At 34.1% G+C, this 17008-nt stretch overlaps 4 protein-coding genes across 7 annotated transcripts; 1 reads left to right on the forward strand and 3 right to left on the reverse strand.

The window, feature by feature from the left end:
- Positions 1–25: 25 nt before the first annotated feature.
- Positions 26–1271, reverse strand: Pig-c (phosphatidylinositol glycan anchor biosynthesis class C). 2 transcript variants are annotated; one of them, XM_070673428.1, is made up of 2 exons: positions 1132–1271; positions 26–1000 (listed from the first exon to the last, which is right to left on the reverse strand). In XM_070673428.1, exon 2 carries the CDS (start codon positions 982–984, stop codon positions 166–168), a length of 819 nt encoding a protein of 272 aa, XP_070529529.1. In that variant the 5' UTR covers positions 985–1000; positions 1132–1271; the 3' UTR covers positions 26–165. The 2 variants fall into 2 exon arrangements, with proteins under 2 accessions (XP_070529529.1, XP_070529530.1); XM_070673429.1 differs by having other exon boundaries at positions 26–1027; positions 1132–1246.
- Positions 1269–4911, forward strand: Ubc10 (ubiquitin conjugating enzyme 10). The gene is made up of 4 exons (XM_070673431.1): positions 1269–1490; positions 1816–1911; positions 2380–2566; positions 2759–4911. The coding sequence occupies exons 1-4, from the start codon at positions 1269–1271 to the stop codon at positions 2926–2928; spliced, it is 675 nt and encodes a 224-aa protein (XP_070529532.1). The 3' UTR covers positions 2929–4911.
- A 249-nt stretch (positions 4912–5160) lies between these two features.
- On the reverse strand, positions 5161–12915 carry Cul3 (cullin 3). Of its 2 annotated transcripts, none has more exons than XM_070673403.1 (14): positions 11917–12915; positions 9803–10186; positions 9431–9634; positions 9181–9360; positions 8719–9093; positions 8471–8641; positions 8250–8357; positions 7899–8076; positions 7581–7813; positions 7266–7435; positions 7047–7185; positions 6800–6927; positions 6668–6724; positions 5161–5385 (listed from the first exon to the last, which is right to left on the reverse strand). In XM_070673403.1, the coding sequence occupies exons 1-13, from the start codon at positions 11974–11976 to the stop codon at positions 6700–6702; spliced, it is 2355 nt and encodes a 784-aa protein (XP_070529504.1). In that variant the 5' UTR covers positions 11977–12915; the 3' UTR covers positions 5161–5385; positions 6668–6699. The 2 variants fall into 2 exon arrangements, with proteins under 2 accessions (XP_070529504.1, XP_070529505.1); XM_070673404.1 differs by lacking the exon at positions 11917–12915 and adding an exon at positions 11149–11172.
- A 261-nt stretch (positions 12916–13176) lies between these two features.
- On the reverse strand, positions 13177–17003 carry LOC139112407 (NF-X1-type zinc finger protein NFXL1). Of its 2 annotated transcripts, XM_070673401.1 has the most exons (5): positions 16793–17003; positions 16244–16516; positions 16058–16170; positions 14285–15968; positions 13177–14193 (listed from the first exon to the last, which is right to left on the reverse strand). In XM_070673401.1, the coding sequence occupies exons 2-5, from the start codon at positions 16505–16507 to the stop codon at positions 13744–13746; spliced, it is 2511 nt and encodes an 836-aa protein (XP_070529502.1). In that variant the 5' UTR covers positions 16508–16516; positions 16793–17003; the 3' UTR covers positions 13177–13743. The 2 variants fall into 2 exon arrangements, with proteins under 2 accessions (XP_070529502.1, XP_070529501.1); XM_070673400.1 differs by having other exon boundaries at positions 16244–17003.
- Between the last annotated feature and the right edge of the window lie 5 nt (positions 17004–17008).

A 17008-nucleotide genomic window follows, 5' to 3' on the forward strand; every position in this document is an offset into this window, starting at 1 on the left:
ATAAATAATATTATATATATAAAAATATGTAATAAATATAGAATATGTATTTCAAAACGAACAAGTACACCATATTTAATTATATATTTGTTATATGCACAAATGTACAAAGTTATAACTATATCAATGCTCTTAAAAAATTGTAAAGAATCTAATTTTTATCTTTTAAGAAACGATTACTGCTTCATCCCAAGGACCATAAATATTATCCTTATATTTTTGGCACCTGATATACCAAAGTGGACAAATAAATTGAATAAATATTATAGCAACAATAAAAACGTAGGAAAACATTTGTGAAACAAATAAAAGTAAATATATGGTACTAATTGTCAGCATCGCCGATATAACAATTTTATCGTTTATTTGTAATAGTAAATAAGGTAACAGTACAAAGCATTGAACTGAAACTGTTAATAGGGAAAAGGCATGTAAGGGAGATGCCAATCTGGAGGCCAACATTAATGAGCCAAAGATTGAAGAAGTTATAGACAAGGAATCTGAAAGAAAAATTTGTGAGGAGCCGTATTTACTGAATACCAAATGGGTGAGAAACATTAATATCGTCATCGCGTAAATTGTATCGGTACTAATTGTCTCTGTTAAAGTCTTTAGAATGGGTGACAATACATAGCCAAATGTAAGAAATATTAATACTGTCCATAAATCCTTCGTTGGTTTCACAGGGCGATCAGGTAATTTTATGTTATAGATAAAGTATCCAAGGATCGTCAGGATGCTTCCTGATATCACGACAACGTTCGGCGTTGTCCATTCGTTATTCAGCCAAATAAATATTATAACAAAGAGTACGACGACGCACAGTCTCGTGGAAATGCTGGCACTCAAGCTTATCGCTTCCACCAGTGTTACGTTGTTCGGTTTTATATTTTTACGTAGTTGCTCTAAGAAAGTGCTATCCGTGTAATTGTCAGGCAATCCATAATTCTCGTACAAGTTTCTTTGCCATTGCACCTCTTTCATCTTGCGTCAAGTGTACCTTTGGAAAAGGAAATCTTTTTTATTTCTGCGAAGTTATAAATTAACTTGTAAACATATAGTAATAACGTAATTATTAATTAAGTCAGTTTGTGACCATGATAATAACTACGTTGTGCAAAAAGTGCTTACAATTTATCCACTTGCCGATACTACATAGATATCCCGTTATGTATTTCTTTTGTTATCATAACATAATTGGAGTATTGGAACGGTTATTTATTAATAACCGTGAAGTAATCTGCGAGAGTTAGCACGGCGCGTGACCGATGGTCGTGCACACGCCATCTTTTTCCCTCGCCAATGCTCGCCAGGTAAGCCTGCGTTCACCCGGGGCACTTATCGTCCGCCGCGCGACGAGCGCCGTGGGAAATTTCGTCGGAGAGCTGTCGTCCGCGGGAGAAGACGCGCACTGGTGGCGGCCCCGGCAAGTTTTGCTGCTTTTGGTGGAATTTATTTTCAAAATGGCTGCTACGAGGAGATTGCAAAAGGTAAATTGTCGCGAGGTAGCCGTTGCGGTTAGTTGCGCGACGTCGACGAGGTCACCGGCGACGAGAACGTCGGCCCGTTTCCTCGCGGCGTCTCGCTCGGCGGTCTCGGCGGGAACGGGCCTTCGCACGTCTGCGCCCGGTTCTCGCCTCGCCTCGTCGCCGCGGACACCCGTGGGTCTCTTTCAACGGGTGCGCGTCGCTCGCGACGTCGTCAGCGGCTCGGAAGAGCCCGGGGCTCCCGACCGCGGGACCCTCCGACGTGACACGACACGACCGTGGCCTAACGGTCCCGTGGATCGCAAACTCAACCTGTGCCTTTTTCCAGGAACTCGGCGACCTCAGGGCGTCGGCGATGAAGAACTTCACAAATATCCAGGTAGACGAGGCGAATATTCTCACCTGGCAGGGCCTGATATTGCCGGTATGTCGTAGCTGTCGTTGTCGTATCCTGGAGATTCGAGGGAGACACGTAACCTAGAATACGCGCGCGCGCGGGTGCAAAGTGCACACCTGCGAGCCGTGACTCATCTGGTTTCTTTTCTCAAGAATGTATTTTCTGTTTCTGCATTTCTTTTTGTATTTGAAATAAATGTAGTCTTACATTCTTGAGAGAGAAAAAAAGATAAAAAACGTAATTACCGAGTGATACCTGTTTAAGTATATATTAATTTATATTAATTTGGTTAAATTAATTAATGTAGATATGTGTCACCTAATTCAAATACTTTCTGATAGAATCAATTCAATCTGTTTTTATCATGCCAAATTAATTACAATTACTATATATAACGGAATGTGTATAAAAAATTCTAATATATTATTTTTAAAACGTAATAGAATATTATTAGTTTTCACCAAATACAGCAAAGGTTTCTTTTTTATTGCACAGGATAATCCACCTTATAACAAAGGCGCATTTCGTATCGAAATCAATTTTCCCGCGGAATATCCTTTTAAACCACCAAGAATAAATTTTAAAACAAAGATATATCATCCAAATGTAGACGAAAAAGGACAGATATGTTTGCCAATAATAAGCGCCGAAAATTGGAAACCAGCTACAAAAACGGATCAAGGTCAGTATATACAAATGTTTCTAAAACTCCAGTATACCTTTTAATTTTGCTGTTAAAAAAGTACAAGTTTTTCTAAAACAAGGCAAATAAAATTTTTTTTAATATAAAAAAGGAGATTATTTAGAGAATATTTTTCACTTTAAATATACTTACATATACGTTTACAATTAACGTCTACATATATGTTTACAGTGATCCAAGCTTTAATAGCATTAGTGAATGATCCTGAGCCTGAACATCCTTTAAGAGCAGATTTAGCTGAGGAATTTCTGAAGGATAGAAAAAAGTTTTTAAAAAATGCCGAAGAGTTTACGAAAAAACATGCCGAAAAGAGGCGGGAATCATCATCTTCTAACGAATAACCCTGAGTGATTAGGTTTACTTATCGTCACCACCACGATGCCTGCCGCCCGTCAGCTGATTTAAACTCAAGCCAATGTATACCTGTCTGTTAATCCCCATGGAATCTCACAGATTCAGGTTGAGATGACTCTGTACAGTATTGGTTAACACCGACGATATGAATATACGCAAATTGTAATGTTTATAAGAAGTGGGATAAACTTTTCAGAGTACAGTAAATTATGATAAATAACTGTATCATATTGTATACAATTTATACTTGAAGTCATATGCGATTATACTTTGATTTATCATCGAATAGTCGTTACATTCCAGCTTGATCCTGTAGGAATGTATACGATGATGAAAATGATTCAGCATAGAGACATCATGTTTATCAGATGTAGCAGCGTATGTAATACAGTATGTATTAAAGTACATATAATTTCCAATGTCGTTTAAGATGTTAATTTATATAATTGCATTTTAAATTTATAGCTACTGCTTTATAACTGTTATTAAGATTACGAGTAATAAAAGAGGAACAATGTTTGTGCTCTCAATTTTCAATTAATTTCTTTAACAAAAATAAAAAAAAAGTAATAACAATTTTAATTGTATATAGAATTATAACTTTTTTTTTAATCTTTTCGTGGTGTATTCAATTTTTATAACGTAGCGAATGTATAATATACAAATAATTTATTTCAAAAATATAAATTTTTTTCGTATTTATTTTTGACGCTAAGTAATTTCAATATTTAAATGCAAAATCAATTTTCTTCACAGGGAAAATTTACAATTTTTTTTCTATCTCGTATAGCATTTAAACAGTTTTAATACGAAACTTAATATGTTACATATGTTAACACATTTGTGATAATTAAAAAATATAAAAATCAGGTAAAATATTAAATTTCTTTTCATATCATCATTTAAATCACCAAAAAGGATAATATAGTCGAAATCATTGGAAAGAAGTCTAGTCATTTTTCTTTCCATTTGATTACTGTAACTTCCGATTTCTATAGTGAATTTAAAAGAATAATGTTACATGAGAGTTGTGTGAATATTCTTTTTATATGGCCTGGTAGTATATTTGAATGGGCGAAGAAATTATTACTTCTCTCCATTAAATATATTTAATGTAATATATATATATATATATATATATATATATATATATATATATATATATATATATATAGAAAGCATAATATATGAAAAATTGAAAAAAGCTCTAACTGCTGAAATATGAAATGTCTTCTTGTACTATGTGTGCTGTGTTAATCTAATACTTGTATAGAATTAAGAAATGTTTCAAGAGTAGTAAGTTATACATATATATATTTTTTGACATAAATATAATAAATTATTTCTCTCATTCAATGTATTTCTATAAAAATTTCTTAAATTTTTATGATTATTCGAAATATTATTCGTATTTCAATCTGCAATTGACATTTGGAATAATTTACGTAGCTACATTTAAAAATGGAAACAAAATACTAATAAAGTTTTCCTATTTTGTAACAGCACATATAGATATTTGTTTATAAAATGCTATTTAAAATATTAAATAATTGCTATATAAGAAAATTGTTAAAAATATTGAACATTGTGAAGACACACGTTTATTAACACAATTCATTTCTATGTTATTGTAATTATAAAAATAACAAAATCGTATTTTAATTTTATAACTTCTGTCCTATAATGTAATTCGAATTTCTTGAGACAATAAAAAATACCGAAATAGCATTATTAATAATCTATAATGTACTTTAAAGACTGTAAAAATATTAATTGAATGCTATTCATTATATTATCGTTACATAAAAATTGTAACTTTATATAGTTATTATATATATATGTACATATATATGGTTATATTCTTTGATAGGCTTACAAGTTCCTTCGTTAAATCTGTTCTTAATATTATCTATATTATTTAACGTACGTGTATACGAAGTTTTACAAATACAAGAGATGATTAAAAAGTTCACGACTGCATCTTTATAATTTTTGCAGATTTCCAAAATCCTCGAAAACTATAAAAACAAAAGTTCAGGAACTTTTGGACAGTTCTTTTGTGTATATAAAACTTCATAAAAATTTTTGATAGTTAAATCGATATTTTTTACTTGTCTAGAGTATTAAATTTAAAATATATTAGGTAAATATTTCAGGAATAATAAATGTTGTTATGGCATTTTAAATTTATTTAGTTTTATGTAAGAAAAAGGATAAAATCTTCATTCAAATATTAAAACTCCATAAATAAAGAAAAAATACAAATAAAAATACGACACCAATCATTCATCTTTCTTCATCACAACGTGAAACTGTGCAATATATGTTTGAATTGAACTCCATTTTGTTAAGATCTTCGTCTTTATTCAATCTCATGCGCACATTTTTATCCTGTTAACAAATTCTGCGTTTCTTACAGATTCGTAGATCCCACTTTTGGCATACTATAATAAATATTCTGTGTTGTAACAAAATGACTAATTTTTCATTAAGTTGCAATTAAATAATTGAAAAGCTAGGTGGAAGAGGCGGAAAGCTATTAAGTATTCATTAGCATCGGAAAGAGTGTACATGTGTGTGTGTTTATTTTGCTATATAAAAATTTAATTATATATATAATACAAAATATAGTTTATAGATAAAAAATTAACACTTATTTATGATTAATGTGTTTTATATAACAAGATAAACGTAATTTATATTTAGGGATGTGGAGTGCAGACTTTAAAAATAATATTGAGTTGTTGGAAATGAGACAGGTATATTCTTAATAATACATTCACATCGCTTATTTACATATATAATTAATAGACATCAACGTAAATAAAATTATATGTAAATGTACCAGTTGTTTTTTCCTAAATTCACGATATATTCAGATAGTATTTATGTTATCATAGACAATCACAGTCTTACAAGTGTAGAAAAATTTCTAGTTGCAATATTATCGATGCGAATCATCTTCAGTAACTTAATTATATTTTGCATCATTAAAAATGTACGTTAACTAAAAAATTCTATCTAATTTAGAATATATATTTTATTATGATGAGTACTCACATGTATTACACATGTGTTGTAATACAAGTGTAAGTCAAACAAATGCACATGTAATTGAAATGTAAAGAAATGGAGAACAGATATAATCTCCGTTTGCAAAAAAATTAACGTTTTCTTGATTTACATTTAAGTGCATCATTCCTTTGACACATCGACCTTTTCCACCAAACTAGTCAATTATCAAAAGAATATTTTGCCATTCATTTCAATTACAGAAATGTTCCATGATAACAAGCATATAAAATCAAATATTTTAAAACAGTTACAAACATTATATCATTTTACGGTTGTCAGCACTTAATATTGACTTTAAATTTGGAGTATTAATTGTAATTGATGAAATTGCATTGCATTTCATTATTTTTAATAACATGCAAAACATATTTTAATACTTTCTAAACAATATTTTTCTGCAAGGAACATTATACATTATAAATTTACAGTTAAATAAATGTCTATGTAATTATCAAACTTCTAAATACACAATTTTCTTGTTGACATGGAATATCCCTTGAATATAATAATTCACAACCGAGAAATGAGAATAGTAACGAGAAGATAACAATTATGATGCCACAAATGATGGTGTAATAATGATTCGGTGAATAAAATATGAAGAATTACTAATATGTAATAATAAGATATATATTATTACAAATTACTTACATATTTGTACACATCCAATATTGAACTCAGCATTAAGCAACGTATGTATACACCTTTCTGTAAATTGTAGTGTATGGTTAATTTATATCTCAGTAAGTACTAATAGTAATGTAGTAAACAAGCATTACGTACCGGTCTTCTGGTGTACGAGCCAAGTATTCTCGTTCGATTAAGCCTTCAATACGCTTCTTAATTATTACAGGTGAAGGCAAAAATCGACCTCTTAACTGCTCTGTTACTTCCGTTACTAATATATTATGCTAGTAAAATAAATTTAATTAATATGTGTTGTAAATTTTTTACGTATATTATAGTTTACTTCAAATAAAAATAGTTGTTGAAAAATATATATCAATAAAATAACATTTATATTACTTACAGGCATACGTTTTCGAGCTTTCATAATTCGTACAATGGCTGCCTCAATCTCATGTTTTCGATCTTCATCGACTTTATTGCGCGTCTCCCTTCTTTCAGGTTCAGATTCTCCTTTCGCTGCTACAGTCTGGATCTTTACTCTTAACAAAGGGATACAAATATTCAGTAAAAGATAATTTGTATCACATTAATATTAAATACATAATTTATCACGTAATACCTATGTAATTTGCTGGTGAAACTGTCGTTTACACAGAAACAATTCGTAGATTCAATTTCCTTAGTACGAGGGTTTTTAAGTAAAATTCTTTGTGTAGCTTTACCCATGGCAAGAGATTGTAATGCTCTGACCAAATCCCTCTCTGGAATATCGGTTTCACCTTGAATTTCCTACACAATATTCAAACAATATTTATATAAATATATATATATATATATATATAAATTATAAACACATAATATGTAACAATATGCAACGATGATGTAACGATATGTAAATATAATTGTTTAGTTATTTATACTTATCAGAACTAACCTCATATGTTAACCTTTCTCTTTTATTAAACAGCATTAACACACACATTTGATAAGTGGAAACTTGGATTATATGCTTTCGTGGTGTACTACACAGACTACTTCGCTGGCTTACTAAGCTACTGCTTGCGCTACCATTTCCAATAGAACCCGAAGATGACGGAGTATCTAAACCTCCACAATTGCTCTCTTCTCTTCGCGGTCCATAGAATAGAGCATTTAAATCAGCAGAACCTACACAAATGTTTATTATTTTTTTACATTATTAAATAATTAAGTTAAAACAAATAATGATGAAAATATGAATATAAGACATCACCTAATTGTGGTTGTAACGTTAATTGCCGACCACTATGTTTAGCTAAATAAAAGCGCCGGAAGGCATCGAAGGCATCACGCGGAGCAGTGGGCATACTACATTTTGGAGTGGCTGATTGCGTTGGCCAGAAACCAGTTGTGAGCACCCGAACACTTATATCCACTCCATGTAGATTTGTCTTTATAAAACATATGCATATAAAATATCTTAATAAACAATATTTAAATAAAATTTTAATATTAAAATTGTAGAAACATTTAAATTATGTTTTCATAAAATATATAATCAAGTTTTTATATGTTTTTTTTTTACTATAGAATCCATATTTTGTCATATTATTTAGATACTTACGCCAGACGTTAAAACGTGATCTTTAAATTCATCCATAATAGTGTTGCTAACTGTTATATCTTTAAACATGCCTTCCAACTTTGATGTAAACTGACATCCACATTCAGTCTAAGATAATTAAAGATACATATTATTAATTTTTAAAATATACCAATGTCAATAATACTAAAACAGACATAGACAAAAAAAATGCTAAAAAAATATCTTGTTTTAATTCTCACCTTAAGCTTGGATATCATATTCTTTTCACTATCATCTGAAACAGACTTATTCAACAATAATCGTTTGGCTAAGTGTTGTTTATAGTACCGTTCAAATACATCCTTTTCTTGTAAGAAACGGAACAAAACCATAGTTTTATCTAAGATTCCTTCAATTTCTTGTTCTGTCATCTAAAATCAAATATATTCATGTATCAAATTCTTGCAATGTGTTATTGTAATTATATGCATAGAAAAAAAAAACTTACCCCTTTAACACCTTTCTTCAATTTGTCGTCAATAAATAACGAAAGATATTCTGGACTTTTAGGATTTAAGTTGAGGAAATATTCAAAATCCGACGCTATCATCTGCTTATAATTCTTGTCATTATTAAAAGAAAAATGTAGAAAATGATCAAAACGATCTTTTAGATCTAACAAGTTTTGGACGTAAAGAACGGCATTTGTGGTTGATTCATGCTCTTCTTGCACTAATGCTCGACCCTGTTCTCTAAGGAATTGAGAAACGCAATCGCACACAGTGCGTAATCCATCTGATACTCTCGAAAATAGTTTATACATACAACCAAGATCTTCTGTTTTCTGATTTTTGAGCATGTGCACTACGCCACTGTTTTCCATCTGTCAAGCACGAAGATAATATAATGTTATATAATATTCATAGTTTAAACTTAATCGATTGATACAATAAAAATCAAAGGTAAACACCTCAACAATGGTTTTCATGTGTATTTTGATTAACTCTTCTTCTACGACTTCTACTATCCGTGATTCAGTGGATTCATCTAAATAGTGTTTTGCTCTTTCGGATTCTTCGCAAATTCTGGCTTCAACCTTTTTTATGTATACTGATGCACTATTTTCTGCCAAAAATTTTTGAGATTCCATCTAAAGAAAATATTAATGATTAACACATTTGTAAATACAATATTGTACGTATTTTATAATGAATGCTTACTCTATAAAATTCAGCACTTTGTTGTAAAAAAGGTCTTTCAAAATCTTCTTCGTAAACTTGGCGATTGTTAATTCCAAGCAACATTAACATTTGGCAGGCATTTTTTATAGCGCTACGATCTACAACTTCTCCTCTTCTTTCCCTTGCAACCATACCTAGTAATGTTTCCCGTAAATGATCTCTGACACATCCATATCTGACCACCTAAAATTTATTTAAAAAAATCTTTTTAATAAAACATATTAATAAGTACTCATTTTATGTAAATAAATTATATTTAAAGCAGCCAATAATCGTGTAAAAAAAGCTGTTTTATCGTAATAATATTTTATGATTTTTAAATTTCTTATAAAATAAAACGTTCGAAATTACCTGATCTCGAAAAATAATTAATCCAAGATTATACACATTGTCTACATCATTCTGCTGAACGTACACTCTGTCCATGTACATCAAGATGTCCCTGATCATCACCATTGATGTTTGATGATCGTTCCACGCGAGATTTAACGTTTGTAGGAAGTTATTATGCAAGGAACGAAGGACATCTTCTCGTACTTTGTTTTCAAGATGTTGCGTTACAACCTCTTTCAATCCTGTGTACAGTCGTTCGCCATACTTGTGAAGAACCATTGTGTAAGCATTGCGATAAAGTTCTTCAAAACTGAGGCCAGAGTTATTTTTCTTCTGTATCTCTTGGATAGCACTTTTCAGTAACGCCCAGATGCTTTCTACATACTTCTCATCCATAGTTGTCTATAAAAACAGAGTGTTTAAACAGTTAATTAGCTGCTAACTAAATAAAACTCATATTTCTATACATTTATATTTAAAAGGGACTTGTGCTTACTCGATAATTCGTAATATTATAATTATAAATATTGCTCATAAAAAAAAGTTTGCTTATATTTATCACATTAAATGTAACAAAGTTATAACAGATAATTATTCTCACAAGAGTGTTATAAAATATGAGAGGATTTTTTTGTATCAATCCTGATGTAAAAAATGTCTTAATCATTTTACTACTTTGCTGCAGATCATAGACTTCATTTTTATAATCCATAATTTCTTTCAGTTGAGTTTTCTGTATAAATATATTGCTTGTATGTGTTTTTATTTTATAACAAACGTTTGTACACAAATTTCCATTAAATCTTATAAATTTTTTTATAAATTATTGATCATATTATTTTACCTTATTAGTTATTCTTTACTTAAAAATAAGGTACTTCTAGTATTGCAAATTTAACACGCAGTAAAATGACATTAAAAATTTAACATGGTTAGATAGCTGCACTGTATTACATTATTTTTTTTTCTACTACTATGGTAACCACATTGTCAACTTCTTTCTTGATAACAGATCAAATTTACCAAATTTATCAAAGATAAAATAATTAATATTTTATTTTTCATGAAAGTCCAATGTTTATATTTCAATAATCTAATTTTTGTCGTTTTCTAATTCTTAAAAGAAGTAAAAAATAAATAACCAAGTTCATCTAGTTAAACATAAATCAGATGCGTCAGTTTTTATAATAAACTTGATGCAACACTGATTGCATCCATTATCTATTTTAAAGTTTATGCATTTGGTTCAGCTGAACTTCATTCTATTAATACAAAAATAATTACTTCTGCCACATTAACCATCAATTTCAAACTTAAGAATAAAAAAAGGAAAAAAAATACACATAGATACAACATGTACATACTCAAAATTCTATCAAAATAATACTCGGAGAAAATGTGTTTTTTGGACAACAACATCCTTCAATTCTCCTCCCAAGCAAAACTGTGTCTAAGTCATTTGAATCCAATTTTGAACGTAAAGCAACGACACGTGTAGACCCTGTTTCTCGAAAGGGGAGCAACCATAGGCCTAGCATTTAAGTTACTGGCGTTCGATGATAAGTCTTATCGTGCGATTGTTTCGTCACATACGAAAGAGAGGACCACGGCGAAAATCGGAGCGCAACACGAGACTGCGTTATGCAGATCAGCGTGATTCGGCAGACGTACGCGTCGCACGAGCCTGCTGAAGTCGAGGATCGTTCTCGTCGACGCCAGCAACGGCACGGATCATCGTGATCATTCGTGAAAACCCAATTCGCGTCGAAATTCGAAGGGAATCTAACGTGACTGGTTGACTTCTTGCGTTTTTCAGGCCCATTGCAGGACCTGGGCTAATTGCCGCATGAGTCCGGAGGGATTATTTACGATCGACACGCCGTCTGACGCAGGTTATGGGATGATACTCGTCCACGTCGAGGTGCATCTTTCGCGGCGGCAAAATAAATCAGTTGATCGCACGCGTAAAAGGACACGGGCGCGTGTGTAGGGTGGACGGGGGAGGCAGGGCGGAAGAGGAGGAGGGAAAAGGATGGCGAACGCACGCACACACGCACACCGAGGGGGGCTGCCGTCCCCCCCCCCTCCCCTCCCCGCGGGTCAGGCGTTCTTCGGGTTGCGGAATTACTCACCGGGAAAGCACGTATGCGCATCTTGCTCTCCTTCTTCATTAGAGCACTGCTCTTCATCATGTCGGGTTTTCGGGTCTCCCGGGGTCGCGTCAAAGATACCTCTCTTCAGAAAAAACGCCGTCTCGACGTGAAGGCTGTCTCGGCGAGCGCGCGACGCCGCGTGCACATCGACGAGCGCAAACGGCGAGAGCGAGAGAAATAGAAAGAAAGAGAGAGAAAGAGAGATGGACGCACGCACACCGTCACAGGCCGATTCCTTCTTTAAACACGGCGGGCGAAACCCATTTACGTATCGGGAACAGCCGTTGATCGCTCTTGTATCGCGAGGAGACAACGGTGGGTAGACGCGCGATCCACTGGACGGCACAACGTGGTGACGACCGACAACGGCGGCGGGTAGTACCTTTCCCCTCCGTCTGCGTCCCGAGCACGTTTAACGGCGTCTCTCCCGTGAACGAGCGCCTATCTTTCTCACCCGACGGAGACTCTTGAGGGATAAACGTCCGCGTTTTTTCGATGATTAAGGGAAGAGCGATGACAAGGAGAAAAAGAGAAAGACAGAGAGCGCAAGCGAGCAGGTCGCAAGCGCGAGAAAGAGGGAGCGTGAGAGAGCGAGAAAGATGGTCGAACGGGCAGGCACGACGGAGCCGAGCGGAGTCACGGTCGAGAGGGAAGTTAAATCGCGCTTCTGTCAGCGAGCCACCTTCGCGTGTCCCGGCGCCGCGATTTCACGACTCGAGCTGAGCTGCTGGGTCGCTCGACGATCCTCAGTGAGGCAGCCGCGGTAGGCGCGAGCGCGCTCGTCCTCGTGACATAATTGCGGATCACGGCGGAACGGAGCCGCGGCGACGATGACACGAATCCTTCCCGTTTGCGGTAGTAAACGTTGTCGCGCCGCCGTCAGCAGCAACACGGGATATCCGCCACTATTTGCCAGCGACCTGCGATACCCGCGACACATGAATCACGACCACCGACGGGCACTGCGTGCGTAACGCTCGTAGGATCGCTGGCTGTCGCGAGTCATCGGCGGACATCGACTGGCCCCCTCGTACTTTACTAGCGCCTTCTAACATCGCGACCGCACACCTCTGTCAGTTCCTATCGCTTCTGTCTTGATCGACGATTGGCATTAAACAGTACATCGGTATCAATTTTTGAGCAAATTTCAAACATTTCATAAATTTCAATTATATAAAAATAATTTTTTACGAAGGAACAATGTTACGGGTTTAAATAGTATTTATTATACAATCCTACTTATCGTGAAGTCTAACTAATTTTATTATCAGAGTATTACTTGTAAAATTTTTTTTTAATATTTTATAAAATATTTTACAAACTTTCTCTTAGAAAAATGCAGGTTTTTAATTTATCTTTAGAAACATAAAAAAACTTTCCTACTTCGGTTATTTTAATTCAATTTTGTAATTTGATTCTCATGTTCTTATCAAATGCATTATTTTTTCAATGTATAAACAATTGTCAAACATTTAAAAAGTTACAAGTTTAATTTTAAATCACTATTTAATAATATTTAATTGTATTAAAATAACTGTAGTTTAAATATTTTGGTCTTTATAAGATTAATAGTATTAACAGTACCCAAATTAAAAATCTTCAACTCTCGGAAAAATTCTTCTAAGCAATTACTAGGCCTCTATCATTGATTACGAATATGAAGTTGTTTTTGCGACTATTCTATTAGCAATATAAGTTAGATAAGTGAAATTGTGCTCATAGTAATATATGTATACGTAAGCGTCAATACATTACAAACTTTTTAATTATCAATGATTATCACAAATTTGAAATCAGTTTGTAAAATTAATTTACTCTAGGTATATTTAAGTCAGGAACAGTCATATATACTATTATTATTCCCATAATGCTTATGATAATTGCTAAAGTCCATACATTGCAATATTTATTCTTTGAATTTTTCTGAGAGTGTTTCAAATTTTCATACTTGTCTTTCCTCTTTCGGCGTGGTTTGAACTTCTTTTCGAATTTCTCAATCTCCTCACGATTGCGTAACTCCTCCTCTTGTAATTTTTTCGCTATTATAGCTTCTTGAGCCTCTTTTCTCTCATTCTTTAATGATTCGCACACACTATCGCACTCTACAGCAAGCGGCTCTTTTTGAAGAAGCGAACAGAGAAAGTCTTTTTTTATTCGTTTACACTTACACCATAATCTAACTTTCTTGTTGCATCCCTCTCCACCTTTGCATTCGCCAGAATGACAGTCGTTGACGCAACGATGACCGCATGGATACTGAAATAAAGAAATAGATTATATTTTATTGAAAAAAAAATAATAATAATAATAAGAGAAAACATTTGCATTTTAATATAAAAATAGTTACATTTTTTGGACATTGATTTCCACATTTAAGTAATTCGTCCCGTTCCTTGCTTGTTGCAGACGTCAGATTCACACAATGCCGATATAAAGTACTAATACCACAATGACAAGGAATTCGTACTAATTGCTTACATGGTTTACATGGTGCTGGATGACAAGGTTGCGGACACGTATGTGTACAACCTGTTGGTCGTGCGAAAGCGCATTCTTTCTCACAGTCCATGCACGGAATACTGATCTTAGATTCGTTGTTGGAAGTTTGTAGTTTATGACAAGTTAACTCGCAAGTATGATTTTTGCATGGTAGTAGTTGGCCGCAAAGTCTACCACAGGAGCTCGGTTTCGACATATGACAGGGCCAAGGACGCGTCTCGTGACCACCAAGACATGTCACAGGTACAGAAATTTCGCATGGTGGACAGGGTAAAGTTTTCAGTTCCATAGTGTCCTTCGGTTTATCCCAGGGTCCTACGGGCTGTGCCTTTATTCCATTCACTCTGCATTTCACCCAGACTTTGGTGTGACAAACGGCCGAGCAAAAATGACCGCATCTCTTGTATGTTAGTCCGCAGACCTTTTTACATGACGGGCATGGGCCTTGATGACACTTGTGCGTTTCTCTCTTACTGTGGTGACAAATAGGAGGAATCTTGCATGATTTGTGACATGGTGGCGGCTTGATTCTTTTTCTAGTACCGCATGGCACTGTTATTTTGCTACTACCACATCGACATTGTATGACGTCCGTTCTAGTGCACGGATAACAAGGACCGCTGTGGCAAGGCGCGGCGCATTTATGTTTACGGCAATTGAGAGTACTTTCGCAAGTTTTCTCACATTGATTGGATATGTTCCTCGATATGCAATCGCAGCATTTTTTGTTGCACAAATGTCTGCCGCATAATCGCATTTGCATGCATTTTTTATTGCAGTGGAATTCCTTCGCGCAGGCAATTTCTTTCGTGTAACTGCCGCATCTACATGCTTTCGTTAAGACTTCCAAACACTGACCACAACGATCAGTATGGCATCTCATATTGCAAAAGTGCGATCCGCAGTCTAATAACTTGCCACATGTATCGCCGCACGTCGGCACTTGCTGCTGTCTGCACGAAACATCGTATCGTTTTTTTCCACAAGGACAACATCTGTTCTTTTCTAAGGGGCAGTTACCGCAATCGCCAGGTAAGTGACAAGTGCTTTCACAGCTATGAACGTTACAAGAGAACTTTCTATTGCAAGGTTTTTCACAAATCCATGTACCTTCATAGCATTTTCCTACCTTTTCATTATTTCTACATCGACATTTCAGCAGTACTACTTCTGCACAAAGAGGACATTCGCTAGTGTGACACAGGCTCTTACAATTGTGTATACAAGAATTGTATTTTTTGTTGCATACAGTTCCACAGCTCCAGTTTTTAGCATTGCAACGTCGTGGCTGTGCTGGTAGCTTACCACAGTAACATGTAATCAATACCATTTTAGCACAGGGTGGACATGGGCCAGGATGGCAGAGTAATACACATTTGTGACCACATTCTGGTTGTAAAGTTTTGCCACATGTTTCACCACAGGAATGTGGAATAACCCAAGGCTGATGAGGAGGATTCAGAGTCTTTTTACAAAAGCATTTGTACAATCTTGGAATTTGGTCCTGATCATACTCCATACGGCATTTTGGACTGTAACATGTGCATTTTTATAGTGATATTAAATAAAAGTTTTAACTTTTTATGAAATTCTGTTTTTTTATTTAATAATAAATACATACCATGCCCATATTGGAGTAATTCCTTTAGCTCTTTTGTAACTCAAACTGTCATTAATCCAATGTAGAATGCAAGACATATGTAGAAATGCATAACATTTGTTGCAATTCCATATCTGTACAAAGAGAATAAAAAAATGAAATAATCTTAATTTATAATTATATTTTCAAAAATCACATAAAAATTACCGGATCTATTTTTTTGACAGTTGATATACATATCAAACAAACAGCACTGCTTGTCTGAAAGGAATTAACCAGATATGATATCACTTTTTCGGCATCAATGCTCTGTCCTTGGTATGCCAGCAATACTTTGTCCACAACATTTTGAACCTCCTCCTCATTAGTTTCATCCTCTTCATCACTAGATGAGTTTAATGAAGCATTGGCTTCTAAATGTTTTTCAATAGACAGCTTATTCTGTGCTTGTGCCCTTTTAAATTTTTGCATTTTGAACCTCTGAAAGTTTATACCACTAATCAGTGATAAAGAATGTAAGAAATAATTATAACAAGTGTGCATACATACTTATATATTTAATCGGTTGGTGTTTATGTCAAAATATTCAAGAACAATTAAACAATTATAAAACAATTTGACCTAATCCGTACTTATTTAATTTCTTCTGCTTCCTTTGATTTCGCGTGATTATAATTGATCACCACTTATTATCAAACTATCGGGATATTTTTTAAAATAATTTATAAACTTATATACAATGTATATTATACATACGAGTCTACCACGTATACACGTATTGGCGTCAGAGCTGAAAAGCAACTTGTAAAACAGAGAAATTTATAAATTCCTGGGAATTCTCTATTTAACAACCGATCATTAGAAATATGCAGCTTGCAACAGAGAGCCCAACCAGTGCTCGCAGGTTTTAGACGGGCAACATACGCACACTAGGCACAATGCCGTGTGCACAACGCAGAGTCTCTGCGTCCG

Source organism: Cardiocondyla obscurior, linkage group LG28 (assembly GCF_019399895.1).
Source record: "Cardiocondyla obscurior isolate alpha-2009 linkage group LG28, Cobs3.1, whole genome shotgun sequence".
NCBI classification, from domain to species: domain Eukaryota; kingdom Metazoa; phylum Arthropoda; class Insecta; order Hymenoptera; family Formicidae; genus Cardiocondyla; species Cardiocondyla obscurior.

What these genes read in the sequence shown, in the direction of transcription:
- Pig-c (XM_070673428.1), bottom strand. Translation starts at nt 984, where the DNA reads ATGAAAGAGGTGCAATGGCAAAGAAACTTGTACGAGAATTATGGATTG.
- Ubc10 (XM_070673431.1), top strand. Translation starts at nt 1,269, where the DNA reads ATGGTCGTGCACACGCCATCTTTTTCCCTCGCCAATGCTCGCCAGGTA. An exon ending in CTACGAGGAGATTGCAAAAG is followed by an intron (nt 1,491 to 1,815) that starts GTAAATTGTCGC and finishes GCCTTTTTCCAG; the next exon opens with GAACTCGGCGACCTCAGGGC. An exon ending in AGCTACAAAAACGGATCAAG is followed by an intron (nt 2,567 to 2,758) that starts GTCAGTATATAC and finishes ATATGTTTACAG; the next exon opens with TGATCCAAGCTTTAATAGCA.
- Cul3 (XM_070673403.1), bottom strand. Translation starts at nt 11,976, where the DNA reads ATGATGAAGAGCAGTGCTCTAATGAAGAAGGAGAGCAAGATGCGCATA. An exon ending in TGCGCATACGTGCTTTCCCG is followed by an intron (nt 10,187 to 11,916) that starts GTGAGTAATTCC and finishes CTGTTTTTATAG; the next exon opens with ACAACTATGGATGAGAAGTA. An exon ending in GCTCGTACACCAGAAGACCG is followed by an intron (nt 6,725 to 6,799) that starts GTACGTAATGCT and finishes TACAATTTACAG; the next exon opens with AAAGGTGTATACATACGTTG.
- LOC139112407 (XM_070673400.1), bottom strand. Translation starts at nt 16,579, where the DNA reads ATGCACACTTGTTATAATTATTTCTTACATTCTTTATCACTGATTAGT. An exon ending in CTGTCAAAAAAATAGATCCG is followed by an intron (nt 16,171 to 16,243) that starts GTAATTTTTATG and finishes CTCTTTGTACAG; the next exon opens with ATATGGAATTGCAACAAATG. An exon ending in ATTACTCCAATATGGGCATG is followed by an intron (nt 15,969 to 16,057) that starts GTATGTATTTAT and finishes CACATGTTACAG; the next exon opens with TCCAAAATGCCGTATGGAGT.